Here is a 14,051-nt window from a genome sequence, read left to right as displayed (position 1 = left end):
TAAACAACACTTTTTATGGATATCTTTAAGAAATGGCTTTCTTCTTGCCACTCTTCCATAAAGGCCAGATTTGTGCAATATACGACTGATTGTTGTCCTATGGACAGAGTCTCCCACCTCAGCTGTAGATCTCTGCAGTTCATCCAGAGTGATCATGGGCCTTCTCCTTGTATGAGCTGAAAGTTTAGAGGGACGGCCAGGTCTTGGTAGATTTGCAGTGGTCTGATACTCCTTCCATTTCAATATTATCGCTTGCACAGTGCTCCTTGGGATGTTTAAAGCTTGGGAAATCTTTTTGTATCCAAATCCGGCTTTAAACTTCTTCACAACAGTATCTCGGACCTGCCTGGTGTGTTCCTTGTTCTTCATGATGCTCTCTGCGCTTTTAATGGACCTCTGAGACTATCACAGTGCAGGTGCATTTATAAGGAGACTTGATTACACACAGGTGGATTGTATTTATCATCATTAGTCATTTAGGTCAACATTGGATCATTCAGAGATCCTCACTGAACTTCTGGAGAGAGTTTGCTGCACTGAAAGTAAAGGGGCTGAATAATTTTGCACGCCCAATTTTTCAGTTTTTGATTTGTTAAAAAAGTTTGAAATATCCAATAAATGTCGTTCCACTTCATGATTGTGTCCCACTTGTTGTTGATTCTTCACAAAAAAATACAGTTTTATATCTTTATGTTTGAAGCCTGAAATGTGGCAAAAGGTCGCAAAGTTCCAGGGGGCCGAATACTTTCGCAAGGCACTGTATATGTCATTCCCTTTGGTTCTTTCCCTAGGCGTTATTGCTTCTGTTCGTGTTTCTTGTTTTGTTCTATGTGTTATTTATTATTAAATTCACTCCCTGTACTTGCTTCCTGACGTGTGTACACGTTACATATATTTTCATTTGTTTAACACTTTTTGGTTACTACATGATTCCATATGTGTTATTTTACATCTTGTAGAAGTAAAAATAAAGAAAAACCCTTGAATGAGTGTGTCCAAACTTTTGACTGGTACTGTATACATATAAACTCAGCAAAAAAAGTAACGTCCTCTCACTGTCTACTGCGTTTATGTTCTGCATGTGTAAATATTTGTATGAACATTCAACAACTCAGACATAAACTGAACAAGTTCCACAGTTACTAAAAGAAATTGAATAATGTGTCCTGACCAAAGGGGGGGGGGGGGGGGGGGGGGGGTCAGGATAGCCTAGTGGCTAGAGCGTTGGACTAGTAACCGAAAGGTTGCAAGTTCAATTCCCCGAACTGACAAGGTACAAAACTGTCGTTCTGCCCCTGAACAAGGCAGTTAAACCACTGTTCCTAGGCCGTCATTGAAAATAAGAATTTGTTCTTAACTGACTTGCCTAGTTAAATAAAGGTAAAAAAATATATATATAAAAAAAGTAACAGTCAGTATCTGGTGTGGCCACCAGCTGCATTAAGTACTGCAGCGCATCTCCTCCTCATGGACTGCACCAGATTTGCCAGTTCTTGCTGTGAGATGTTACCCCACTCTTCCACCAAGGCACTTGCAAGTTCCTGGACATTTCTGGGGGGAATGGCCCTAGCCCTCACCCTCTGATCCAACAGGTCCCAGATATGCTCAATGGGATTGAGATTCGGGCTCTTCACTGGCCATGGCAGAACACTGACAATCCTGTCTTGCAGGAAATCACGCACAGAACAAGCAGTATGGCTGGTGGCATTGTCATGCTGGAGGGTCATGTCAGGATGAGCCTGCAGGAAGGGTACCACATGAGGGAGGAGGATGTCTTCCCTGTAATGCACAGCGTTGAGATTGCCTGCAATGACAACAAGCTCAGTCCAATGATGCTGTGACACACCGCCCCAGACCGTGACGGACCATCCACCTCCAAATCGATCCCGCTTCAGAGTACAGGCCTCAGTGTAACGCTAATTCAGTCCAGCCTCTCTCAGCCTATTGCGGACAGTCTGAGCACTGATAGAGTGTGCGTTGCTGGTGTAACTCGGGCAGTTGTTGTTGCCATCCTGTACCTGTCCCGCAGGTGTGATGTTCAGATGTACCGATCCTGTGCAAGTGCTGTTACACGTGGTCTGCCACTGCGAGGACGATCAGCTGTCCGTCCTGTCTCCCTGTAGCGCTGTCTTAGGCATCTCACAGTACGGACATTGTAATTTATTACCCTGGCCACATCTGTAGTCCTCATGCCTCCTTGCAGCATGTCTAAGGCATGTTCAGGTGTAGAAGCACGGTGGCTAGGTGTCTTTCTTTTGGTGTTTTTCAGTCAGTAGAAAGGCCTCTTTAGTGTCCTAAGTTTTCATAACTGTGACCTTAATTGCCTACCGTCTGTAAGCTGTTCCACAGGTGCATGTTCATTAATTGTTTATGGTTCATTGAACAAGCATGGGAAACAGTGTTTAAAACACTATGTCAGTGTTCTGGCACAACCAGAAGAGGACTGGCCACCCCTCATAGCCTGGTTTCTTCGTAGGTTCTGGCCTTTCTAGGGAGTAAGTCCTAGCCACCGTGCTTCTACACCTGCATTGCTTGCTGTTTGGGGTTTTATGCTGGGTTTCTGTACAGCACTTTGTGACATCAGCTGATGAAAGGAGGGCTTTCTAAATAAATTTGATTGATTGATTTAAACCCTTTACAATGAAGATCTGTGAAATTATTTGGTTTTTACGAATTAGCTTTGAAAGTCACGGTCCTGAAAGGGACGTTTCTTTTTTTGCTGAGTTTAGTACGCTTATCATAATTTGATTGTAATCTAGAGGTTAGAAAAAGTATCTAGATCCTCTATGAGGCTGTGGAGTGATCCAAATTGTGGATTTAAAAGAAACCATGAATCATCAGCGTACAATGACGCCTTTGTTTTTAACCCCTGGATTTCTAACCCCTTGATATTATTGTTGGATCTGATTTTAACAGCTAACATTTCAATGGCAATAATAAATAGTTATGCCGATAGTAGACAACCTTGTTTTATTCCTCTTGACAGTTTTAAAACTTTCTGAGAAGTAGCCATTATTTACTAATTTTACAGCTGGGTTTACTATACATAACCTTAATCCTGTTTTATAAGAGATTCTCCAAAATTGAAATATTTCAGGCATTTATATATAAACTCCAATCGTACTTTATCAAATGTCTTTTCAAAGTCAGCTATGAATACCAGGCCTGGTTTCCCAGATATTTCATAGTGTTCTATTGTTTCCAGTACTTGTCTTACATTATCTCCAATGTATCGTCCATGTAAAAAAAGAATTCTGATTAGTATTAATTATAATCCGACAATACCTTTTTAATTCTATGCGCTATGCATTTTGGCCAAGAATTTGCTTCACAACACTGAAGTGTAAGAGGCCTCCAATTTTTTAAATGGACTGGATCTTTATATTTACCACTTGGATCCTGTTTCAGTAATAATGAATCAGACCTTCTTGTTTAGTGTCTGATAATCTACCATTTATATAGGAGTGGTTAAAACATGCTAAAAACAGTCCTCTGAGTATATCAAAAAAGGTTTGGTATACCTCCACTGGAATGCCATCCAACCCTGGAGTTTTCCCGGACTAAAACACTTTAAATGAATCAAGAAGTTCTTCCTCTGTAATTTGGCCTTCACGTGAGTTTTTCTGTACAGCTGTTCATTTTACATTATATATATATTTTTAAATCATACAATTAACTTTGGTTGGTAGAGATGTAGGAGACTGACACTAAAACATATGCTTAAAGTACTTTACTTCCTCTTTCAAAATATTGTTTGGTGAGTCGTGGGTGACTCGGTCATTTGTAACAAGTTTCAGTAAATTATTTTTGGCAGCATTTCTATGTTGAAGATTAATTATGAATTTGGTGAATTTTCCCCATATTCCCTCCAGTTCGCTTTATTTTTTAAATAATATATTACACTTGATCTTTCTTGAATAAGGTCCTTCATTTATTTTTGTTTTTCCCAATAACTTATTATGAGCCTCCATGGTACAGTTTTTATTGCTATCTATCTGTACTGTTAGTCCTTCCATTTCCTTTGTTAATATGGACTCTTTTGACCTACATTTATTTTGTTTTAGAGATGAGTACTGAATTGCATGGCCTCTATAGGCACTTTTAAAAGTGTGACACACAATAAGGGATTTAGCTGTACCTCCAGTTAAAGTCCGAGGGTTTACATACACTTAGGTTGGAGTCATTAAAACTAATTTTTCAACCACTCCACAAATTTCTTGTTAACAAACTATAGCTCTGGCAAGTCGGTTAGGACATTTACTTTGTGCATGGCACAAGTCATTTTTCCAACAATTGTTTCCAGACAGGTTATTTCACTTATAATTCACTGTATCACAATTCCAGTGGTTCAGAAGTTTACATGCACTAAGTTGACAGTGCCATTAAACAGCTTGGAAAATTCCAGAAAATAATGTCATGGCTTTAGAAGCTTCTGATAGGCTAATTGACATAATTTGAGTCAATTGGAGGTGTACCTGTGGATGTATTTCAAGTCCTACCTTGAAACCCAGTGCCTCTTTGCTTGACATCATGGGAAAATCTAAAGAAATCAGCCAAGACCTCAAAAGAATTGTAGACCTCCACAAGTCTGGTTCATCCTTGGGAGCAGTTTCCAAACACCTGAAGGTACCACATTCATCTGTACAAACAATAGTATGCAAGTATTAGGAAGGAGACGCGTTCTGTCTCCTAGAGATGAACGTACTTTGGTGCAAAAAAGTGCAAATCAATCCCAGAACAACAACCTTGTGAAGATGCTGGAGGAAACAGTTGCAAAAGTATCTATCCACAGTAAAACGAGTCCTATATCGACATAACCTGAAAGGCAAGGAAGAAGCCACTGCTCCAAAACTGCCATAAAAAAGCCAGACTACGGTTTGCAACTGCACATGGGGACAAAGATCGTACTTTTTGGAGAATTGTCCTCTGGTCTAATGAAACAGAAATAGAACTGTTTGGCCATAATGACCATCATTATGTTGGGAGGAAAAAGGGGGATGCTTGCAGGCCGAAGAACACCATCCCAACCGTGAAGCACGGGGGTGGCAGCATCATGTTGTGGGGGTGCTTTGCTGCAGGAGGGACTGGCGCATTTCACAAAATAGATGGCATCATGAGGGGGGGAAAATTATGTGGATATATTGAAGAAACATCTCAAGACATCAGTCAGGAAGTTAAAGCTTTCTCGCAAATGGGTCTTCCAAATGGACAATGACCCCAAGCATACTTCCAAAGTTGTGGCAAAATGGCTTAGGGACAACAAAGTCAAGGTATTGGAGTGGCCATCCACAAAGCCCTGATCTCAATCCTATATAAATGTGTGGGCTGAACTGAAAAAGCTTGTGCGAGCAAGGAGGCCTTACAAACCTGACTCAGTTAAACCAGCTCTGTCAGGAGGAATGGGCCAAGATTCACCCAACTTATTGTGGGAAGCTTGTGGAAGGCTACCCGAAACATTTGACCCAAGTTAAACAATTTAAAGGTAACGCTACCAAATACTAATTGAGTGTATGTAAACTTTATTCATTGTTCTGTCCTAGTTAAAAACAAGTTATCATCCAATAGGGTTTGATAAAATTTCCAATATCCTCGCTCACATGTAAATTCTGTAAGTAATATACAGTATAAGCCAATTATTTGATGGTCCGACCGCATTCTGTCCCCTAACATGTAGTCAAGACGACTAGCTTCATTGAGCCTCCGCCATGTATATGTCACTAAGTCAGGATATTTAAGCCTCCATATATCCACGAGTTCCAATATTTCCATGACATTTGTGATTTCTTTATGTGCATGCAGGGGATAGTTTGTAGGGGGATTTCCTTTACGGTCCATAGAGGTATTTAAATCCGTTTTATTATCTCTCGCCATAATAATAGTCTCATATTGCTTGTAGAGTTGATAAATCATTATATATATTTTCAAAGAAGCGTGGATCATCAATATTTGGACCGTATAGGTTAATGAGCCATATCTGTTTATGGTCAAATAACATATTTAAAATCATCCATCTATCTGTTTGGACAATTTACATATTCGGATCAAAATTACTGTAAATTAATTTCATCACCCCCTTTGAATTACTTTGCCCATGGGAGAAATACATTTCGCCCCCCCCAGTCCTTTTTCCACACAACTTCATCTGAAATTGTTGAATGAGTTTCCTGTAAACAATATACACTGCTCAAAAAAATAAAGGGAACACTAAAAGAGCACATCCTAGATCTGAATGAATGAAATATTCTAATTAAATACTTTTTTCTTTACATAGTTGAATGTGCTGACAACAAAATCACACAAAAATTATCAATGGAAATCAAATTTATCAACCCATGGAGGTCTGGATTTGGAGTTACACTCAAAATTAAAGTGGAAAACCACACTACAGGCTGATTCAACTTTGATGTAATGTCCTTAAAACAAGTCAAAATGAGGCTCAGTAGTGTGTGTGGCCTCCACGTGCCTGTATGACCTCCCTACAACACCTGGGCATGCTCCTGATGAGGTGGCGGATGGATCTCCTCCCAGACCTGGACTAAAGCATCCGCCAACTCCTGGACAGTCTGTGATGCAACGTGGTATTGGTGGATGGAGCGAGACATATTATTTTACTTTTATTTAACCAGGCAAGTCAGTTAAGAACAAATTCTTATTTTCAATGACAGCCTAGGAACAGTGGGTTAATTGCCTGTTCAGGGGCAGAACGACAGATTTGTACCTTGTCAGCTTGGGGGTTTGAACTTGCAACCTTCCAGTTGCTAGTCCAATGCTCTAGCCACTAGGCTACCCTGCCGCCCCATGATGTCCCAGATGTGCTCAATTGGATTCAGGTCTGGGGAATGGGCGGGCCAGTCCATAGCATCAATGCCTTCCTCTTGCAGGAACTGCTGACACACTCCAGCCACATGAGGTCTAGCATTGAACCCAGGGCCAACCGCACCAGCATATGGTCTCACAAGAGGTCTGAGGATCTCATCATAATGGCAGTCAGGCTACCTCTGGCGAGCACATGGAGGGCTGTGCGGCCCCCCAAAGAAATTCCACCCCACTCCATGACTGACCCACCGCCAAACCGGTCATGCTGGAGGATGTTGCAGGCAGCAGAACGTTCTCCACGGCGTCTCCAGACTCTGTCACGTCTGTCACGTGCTCAGTGTGAACCTGCTTTCATCTGTGATGAGCACAGGGCGCCAGTGGCGAATTTGCCAATCTTGGTGTTCTCTGGCAAATGCCAAACGTCCTGTACGGTGTTGGGCTGTAAGCCCAACCCCCACCAGTGGACTTCGGGCCCTCATACCACCCTCATGGAGTCTGTTTCTGACCGTTTGAGCAGATTTGTGGCCTGCTGGAGGTCATTTTGCAGGGCTCTGGCAGTGCTCCTCCTGCTCCTCCTTGCACAAAGGCGGAGGTAGCGGTCCTGCTGCTGGGTTGTTGCCCTCCTACGGCCTCCTCCACGTCTCCTGATGTACTGGCCTGTCTCCTGGTAGCGCATCCATGCTCTGGACACTAGTGTTGCTTCCTAAGTGGACAGTTTGATTTCACAGAAGTGTGATTGACTTGGAGTTACATTGTGTTGTTTAAGTGTTCCCTTTATTTTTTTGAGCAGTGTATATTATATTCTTTATATTCTTTATTCTGTATATTATATTATACTCTTTTAGCCAGGTAAATACTGATGATCTTTTCTCATTATCTACTAAGCCATTACAATTAAAGATGGCTATACGTTTTTCACCATTTACCATAGTGAGATACAAGTTTCAAATCTATTTATCATAATATATTTTTGTAAACTCACCATTGAAAAGTAACATGATGATTGAGTGTCCATATAGCTATACCATGATATTTGCATTGCTACTAAGTAAACCTCCAATTGTTCCCCACTATTCCCACCCGCTAAAACCCCTCCCCATCCCAAGGTGTGTTGTCATCTCAATGATTGGCAGACCACCCCTGACCCCCTGGATCCCATGGTCCCGGAGAGACCGGGACCCATCCTTGGAAAAGAGCACACAGTGCCACCCACAGAACAGAAACAGATCAACCGCCAAAAGCATTTCCATTGCCCTCACCTCAATTTGCATTATATATTGCTTTTGAAATATATATATATATATATATATATATATATATATATATATATATAAAATCCAGCGTATCTTAATTTCCATAATTAACAAATAAAATGCATAATAATGTAGGCAGTTCATGCAAAGGAGTGTTACCTATAACCAGGATTGTTACCTATAACCAGGATTGCCATTACAAAAATTCATTTTGGGAAGCAATTATTATTTTAGCAATCCATTATTGTGATTAATCTTATATTGTCCCTTACATCATTACCCCCTAGCAACAGATGGACACACACACACACACGCACACGCACACGCACACACACGCACACACACTCACTCACTAAACCCCTTTCCCCCACAAACAACCATAAGCTCAGATGCTCAACAGTTGTTCCTTCCCTGATCCCAACTCAAGAAAGGACATGATTTATGAACGCATATACAGTTGCAGCTGTTTGAGATGCAAAATTGAGCAAAAAGGGGAGATTTGATTAACCATTGTCAAGTCCTAGGTGATGGAGATCAGATACACCCCCTTCCCCTGAAACACACACACGGTGGTCCACCGTTGTGACCATTTCCCCAAGCATCTCTGTGCAGTCAAACCTTTGATTATTTTGTGCTACCAGGGCCACAATAATATGTCCCTTCTCTGATTGTCTGAGTATGACCCCCCCCCCCATTGGTTACTTCAGATATGTCTAGACTTGCCTTTGTAGAACTTGTCTAGTTACTATGCCGTATTCGAATAGTGTACTTTACTGTCCAACATGAAAAATAAAGTTGTCTTTTGCCTTTCTCAGAACCCCCCCAGACACCACAGAAACACACAAACCCTTCAGCTTTAAAAAAAACAGACCATGTCTTCTCTCTAAACTCTCCACTGGGTCTCTCTAGATTGAACCCTCTGAGTCCTTCTCGTTGTAATGCACCCACACGGAGGCCCCTGCGAGAGGAAATGTGTGCACCTGGACAGGAAATGCAAACACAACCCGGCCCTACAGCTGGGGAGCTCGTTGGTCATGCGTTTTATTCATCCATCCATCCATCCCTGTATTTCTTATTTTCCCTCGTCCAACGTGACTTGGCCCGCCACCAAACGAAAGCTGTAGGAATTTCCATATGTCCTTGTAGAATTTGGAGAACTCCTTTTTCATTTGTTGGCCTTAGAGATATACTTCAGAGGTCGGGGTAGTGAGCTGGGTGTGTTACATCCAAGTTGTATCCAAAGAATGGTCTCTTTGTCCCTATCAAACGCTAAACTTCACAATGTGTTTTTATTATCTAAATAATGCTGTTTCTTTCCCTATATAACACAGGATGTGACATGTCATGAATGTATGTTTCAGATTTAGATACTTTTTAAAGGCGTAGTGCAATACCAATACATATGAATGTGTATTTTTTGGTATATTTCCATTGCAGGATTTCATATTCACATTCCTATTGACTGTCTATTTCAGCTATATATTTAAATATGTTGATACCTTATTTTCAGTTGAACTTAGCAACTGTTGTTGTCTGTTGTTTCACACACAGACATTGACGAGTGTGAGCAAGGTCGCTGTCACCGGGACGCCGTCTGTTATAACTCTCAGGGCTCCTTCACCTGTCAGTGCCGCCCTGGTTTCCATGGTGACGGCTTCCAGTGTACACCTGGCTCCCCGGGTAGGTAACCCCTGTGCTTTTTGGTGTAAATAAATCACATTTTCAAACCCCAAGTTGTATAAGAGGAGTTCTTCTTCATTTGGAACCAAACAGAAGTTTGATCCCTGGTCAAGTCATACCAACAACTCTAAAAATGGGTGAATCTGCAGTTCAAAATAATAACAAGGTTAACACCCGGCAAGTGTTTTGGTAAATAGCTCAGGGACTGGAGAAATGTAACCATTCTCAAATGTATAGATGGAGCTATGGATGCAAGAACTGACCTTCTATGACATCAAAATTATAGTTTTACCCATGTTTTAAAGATATACATTGTTTGTTTACAATTACAATATTTAAAAAACATTGGAGTAAAATAAGCTTATATCTTGGGTTTCTGATGGGGTACGGCAGTTGAAATAAGTTCATGAGACATTTACAAGTTGTGATGTGCAGATTGGCCCTTTAAGGAAATGGACAGGGTGTGTACATTAAGCTGCCTCATGCTGCAGAAACAGGATATAGGCTCCTACCCTATGGGCCATTTTGTCTCAGACAAGGCTACTGATACTTCTAAGTTAAACAGCAGCCAGAGGCAGTGTAGTCTAAAATGTGCAAGGGAAGGCATGCATTCAGAAGAAACCTCTAAATTATATGGCTATGTCCCGGAAGTATGTAAATACTGTACATTCAATGTGTATAGTTTGAGCTCTGATCAGCCATCTTCTTCCCCTCAAAATGTTAGGATTCGCCTTAGTTATACTTCTTCTGTCTTAGTGCCAACAGTTGGAACATGTGAAGCTCCTAACTGTATAGTTTGGTTTAGAGGGAGAGGGAGGGAGAGAGTCCAGGCGGCGGAGCGAGACAGATTTGTCATCAAAGGAAAGCATAATACACCAGAGACGAACTGTTTACATTGAACGTCAACACAAGCCATAGTGGACTTAACAGTATATACAGTGCATTTTACTAATGGAGGTCTGTTCGCCAAGTTAGTGTTGTGTCATCGCCTGGCACCAATAGAAAGTTATTTAATCATGGAACGCTCCCAGCATGGTAGAACGTGGATTGAGGCGAAGGCCGGAACAGAGTGTACTTCCATAAGACTGATATAGGATTCCATGAGACTGCGTGCTAAAATATGGAAATGTTAGGGGGAGGGAGGATGGATGAAGGGTATGTGCGTATGCGTTTGCTTCGGGATTCTGAAACTCACTCTGAACTGAGTGTCTGTTGGTTTCTGGTGTGCCTTGACCACATGTCCCCCTCTTCCCTCCCCCCTTCGAATGACATTTAAAGGTTGCCATTTGACACTGTGCAGCCTTCCTGTGCGGGGATGGGTATAACAACACACAGATGTTACATAGGGAGGATACAGGAATGGAAAGGGAGGTTGGTGTTGATATAATCAAGTTTGGTGTTGATAGATAACATACAATCCCCACGAGAAAGACCAACATAGCTACTCATTCTCCATGCAATTAGGGCCAAAGGCCTGGAACATGTCACATGGATGTGCTGGAATAGAGCCACACTCCTGAATACAGACTCCTGGGTTGCGTCCCTAATAGCCTACAGTGCCTTGCGAAAGTATTCGGCCCCCTTGAACTTTGTGACCTTTTGCCACATTTCAGGCTTCAAACCTAAAGATATAAAACTGTATTTTTTGTGAAGAATCAACAACAAGTGGGACACAATCATGAAGTGGAACGACATTTATTGGACATTTCAAACTTGCAAAAATTTTCAGTTTTCGATTTGTTAAAAAAGTTTGTTGATTCTTATTGGACATTTCAAACTTTTTTAACAAATCAAAAACTGAAAAATTGGGCGTGCATAATTATTCAGCCCCTTTACTTTCAGTGCAGCAAACTCTCTCCAGAAGTTCAGTGAGGATCTCTGAATGATCCAACTCTGAACAATCCACCTGTGTGTAATCAAGTCTCCGTATAAATGCACCTGCACTGTGATAGTCTCAGAGGTCCGCTAAAAGCGCAGAGAGCATCATGAAGAACAAGGAACACACCAGGCAGGTCCGAGATACTGTTGTGAAGAAGTTTAAAGCCGGATTTGGATAAAAAAAGATTTCCCAAGCTTTAAACATCCCAAGGTGCACTGTGCAAGCAATAATATTGAAATGGAAGGAGTATCAGACCACTGCAAATCTACCAAGACCTGGCCGTCCCTCTAAACTTTCAGCTCATACAAGGAGAAGACTGATCAGAGATGCAGCCAAGAGGCCCATGATCACTCTGGATGAACTGCAGAGATCTACAGCTGAGGTGGGAGACTCTGTCCATAGGACAACAATCAGTCGTATATTGCACAAATCTGGCCTTTATGGAAGAGTGGCAAGAAGAAAGCCATTTCTTAAAGATATCCATAAAAAGTGTCGTTTAAAGTTTGCCACAAGCCACCTGGGAGATACACCAAACATGTGGAAGAAGGTGCTCTGGTCAGATGAAACCAAAATTGAACTTTTTGGCAACAATGCAAAACGTTATGTTTGGTGTAAAAGCAACACAGCTCATCACCCTGAACACACATCCCCACTGTCAAACATGGTGGTGGCAGCATCATGGTTTGGGCCTGCTTTTCTTCAGCAGTGACAGGGAAGATGGTTAAAATTGATGGGAAGATGGATGGAGCCAAATACAGGACCATTCTGGAAGAAAACCTGATGGAGTCTGCAAAAGACCTGAGACTGGGACGGAGATTTGTCTTCCAACAAGACAATGATCCAAAACATAAAGCAAAATCTACAATGGAATGGTTCAAAAATAAACATATCCAGGTGTTAGAATGGCCAAGTCAAAGTCCAGACCTGAATCCAATCGAGAATCTGTGGAAAGAACTGAAAACTGCTGTTCACAAATGCTCTCCATCCAACCTCACTGAGCTCGAGCTGTTTTGCAAGGAGGAATGGGAAAGAATTTCAGTCTCTCGATGTGCAAAACTGATAGAGACATACCCCAAGCGACTTACAGCTGTAATCGCAGCAAAAGGCGGCGCTACAAAGTATTAACTTAAGGGGGCTGAATAATTTAGCACGCCCAATTTTTCAGTTTTTGATTTGTTAAAAAAGTTTGAAATATCCAATAAATGTCGTTCTACTTCATGATTGTGTCCTACTTGTTGTTGATTCTTCACAAAAAAATACAGTTTTATATCTTTATGTGTGCAGCCTGAAATGTGGCAAAAGGTCGCAAAGTTCAAGGGGGCCGAATACTTTCGCAAGGCACTGTATATATTGCACTACTTTTGCCCAGGGTCAATAGTCCAATTCAGTTGAACATAAAGATAAAGATGCCCTGGAGTTACAACCAGGAATTTAAACATTTAATAAACAACAACAACTGAAGTAATAGGAAAAAGTATCACTTACCCCTACTGACTTAACAACCAATACATTTTCTTTTTGATTCAACTCACCACTGTATGTTTGGGAATTTAGGGTATGTGTATTCAAGTGTTCCATTATTTTTCTATGACTTGTTAATTGTTTACTCCATGTGTAACTCTTTGTTGTATGCTCACACTGCTATGCTTTATCTTGGCCAGGTCGCAGTTGTAAATGAGAACTTGTTCTCAACTAGCCTACCTGGTTAAATAAAGGTGAAATAAAAAATAAAATAAAAAATAGGCTGCAGCTTTCATGTCATGTACCTTGGGTTGTTTGCGAGTTGGCATCTTTCTCAGCTGTTGCCTCTTTGTTCAAGTCCAATCCAGGTGTCAACTGCATGTATGTACTCCACCACGCTAATTATAGCCTTTTCTCCTCTGCCTCCACAGTTTTGTCATATTTTGTACAACCCGTCTGAAAAGGGGGCATCATTTTGTCCTCCTTTGTCTGAACTTGTCCTTGTAGTATACACTGTAGCATCTGGACCCTGTGAGAGTTGTCCTGGTTGTCCTCCTCGCATCTCGACAGTTAACGACCATCTGACAAAGACTGCGTTGATCTCCTCCTCAGAGACAACCTTTCCTCAGAGACAACCATTCCCATCGTTGACTAGTTGTCTTTTTTTTTGGTGGCTTTTGTTGATTGCTGCTGCCAGACGTTGTGCAAAGCACAGATTGTATGGTGCAGCTGTTTGAGATTGTTATGACTAGTCTGTGGTTAACCGGACAGATACCCTTGGGATAAGTCTTTCAGCGAGACACTACATTCCAGATGTCACCCTGTCCCCTATGTCTGCTTTACGTGACTGCAAAAATGATTCTGCATTTAAATCATGTGCTCATCGGCTCTCTCCTTATTCCATGTTATCCACATTAGTAGTGGGCAAGTAACTTTAGTTTTGAACTGCCATGTGCCATGTC

The 14,051-nt window shown here is 41.5% G+C and overlaps 1 protein-coding gene across 1 annotated transcript in view; it reads left to right on the top strand.

Annotated features, from left to right (window-relative positions):
• Nucleotides 1-14,051, top strand: part of LOC109865856 (nidogen-1) — a 75,596-nt gene that overhangs the window by 42,580 nt on the left and 18,965 nt on the right. The window contains exon 12 of the mRNA XM_020454334.2: nt 9,621-9,749. Coding sequence (XP_020309923.1) covers nt 9,621-9,749 — 129 coding nt within the window. The remainder of the gene's footprint in view (nt 1-9,620; nt 9,750-14,051) is intronic.

The sequence above is a fragment of the Oncorhynchus kisutch genome, linkage group LG20, assembly GCF_002021735.2.
Source record: "Oncorhynchus kisutch isolate 150728-3 linkage group LG20, Okis_V2, whole genome shotgun sequence".
Classification (NCBI taxonomy): Eukaryota; Metazoa; Chordata; class Actinopteri; order Salmoniformes; family Salmonidae; genus Oncorhynchus; species Oncorhynchus kisutch.
This window is presented reverse-complemented; position numbering and strand designations above follow the sequence as displayed.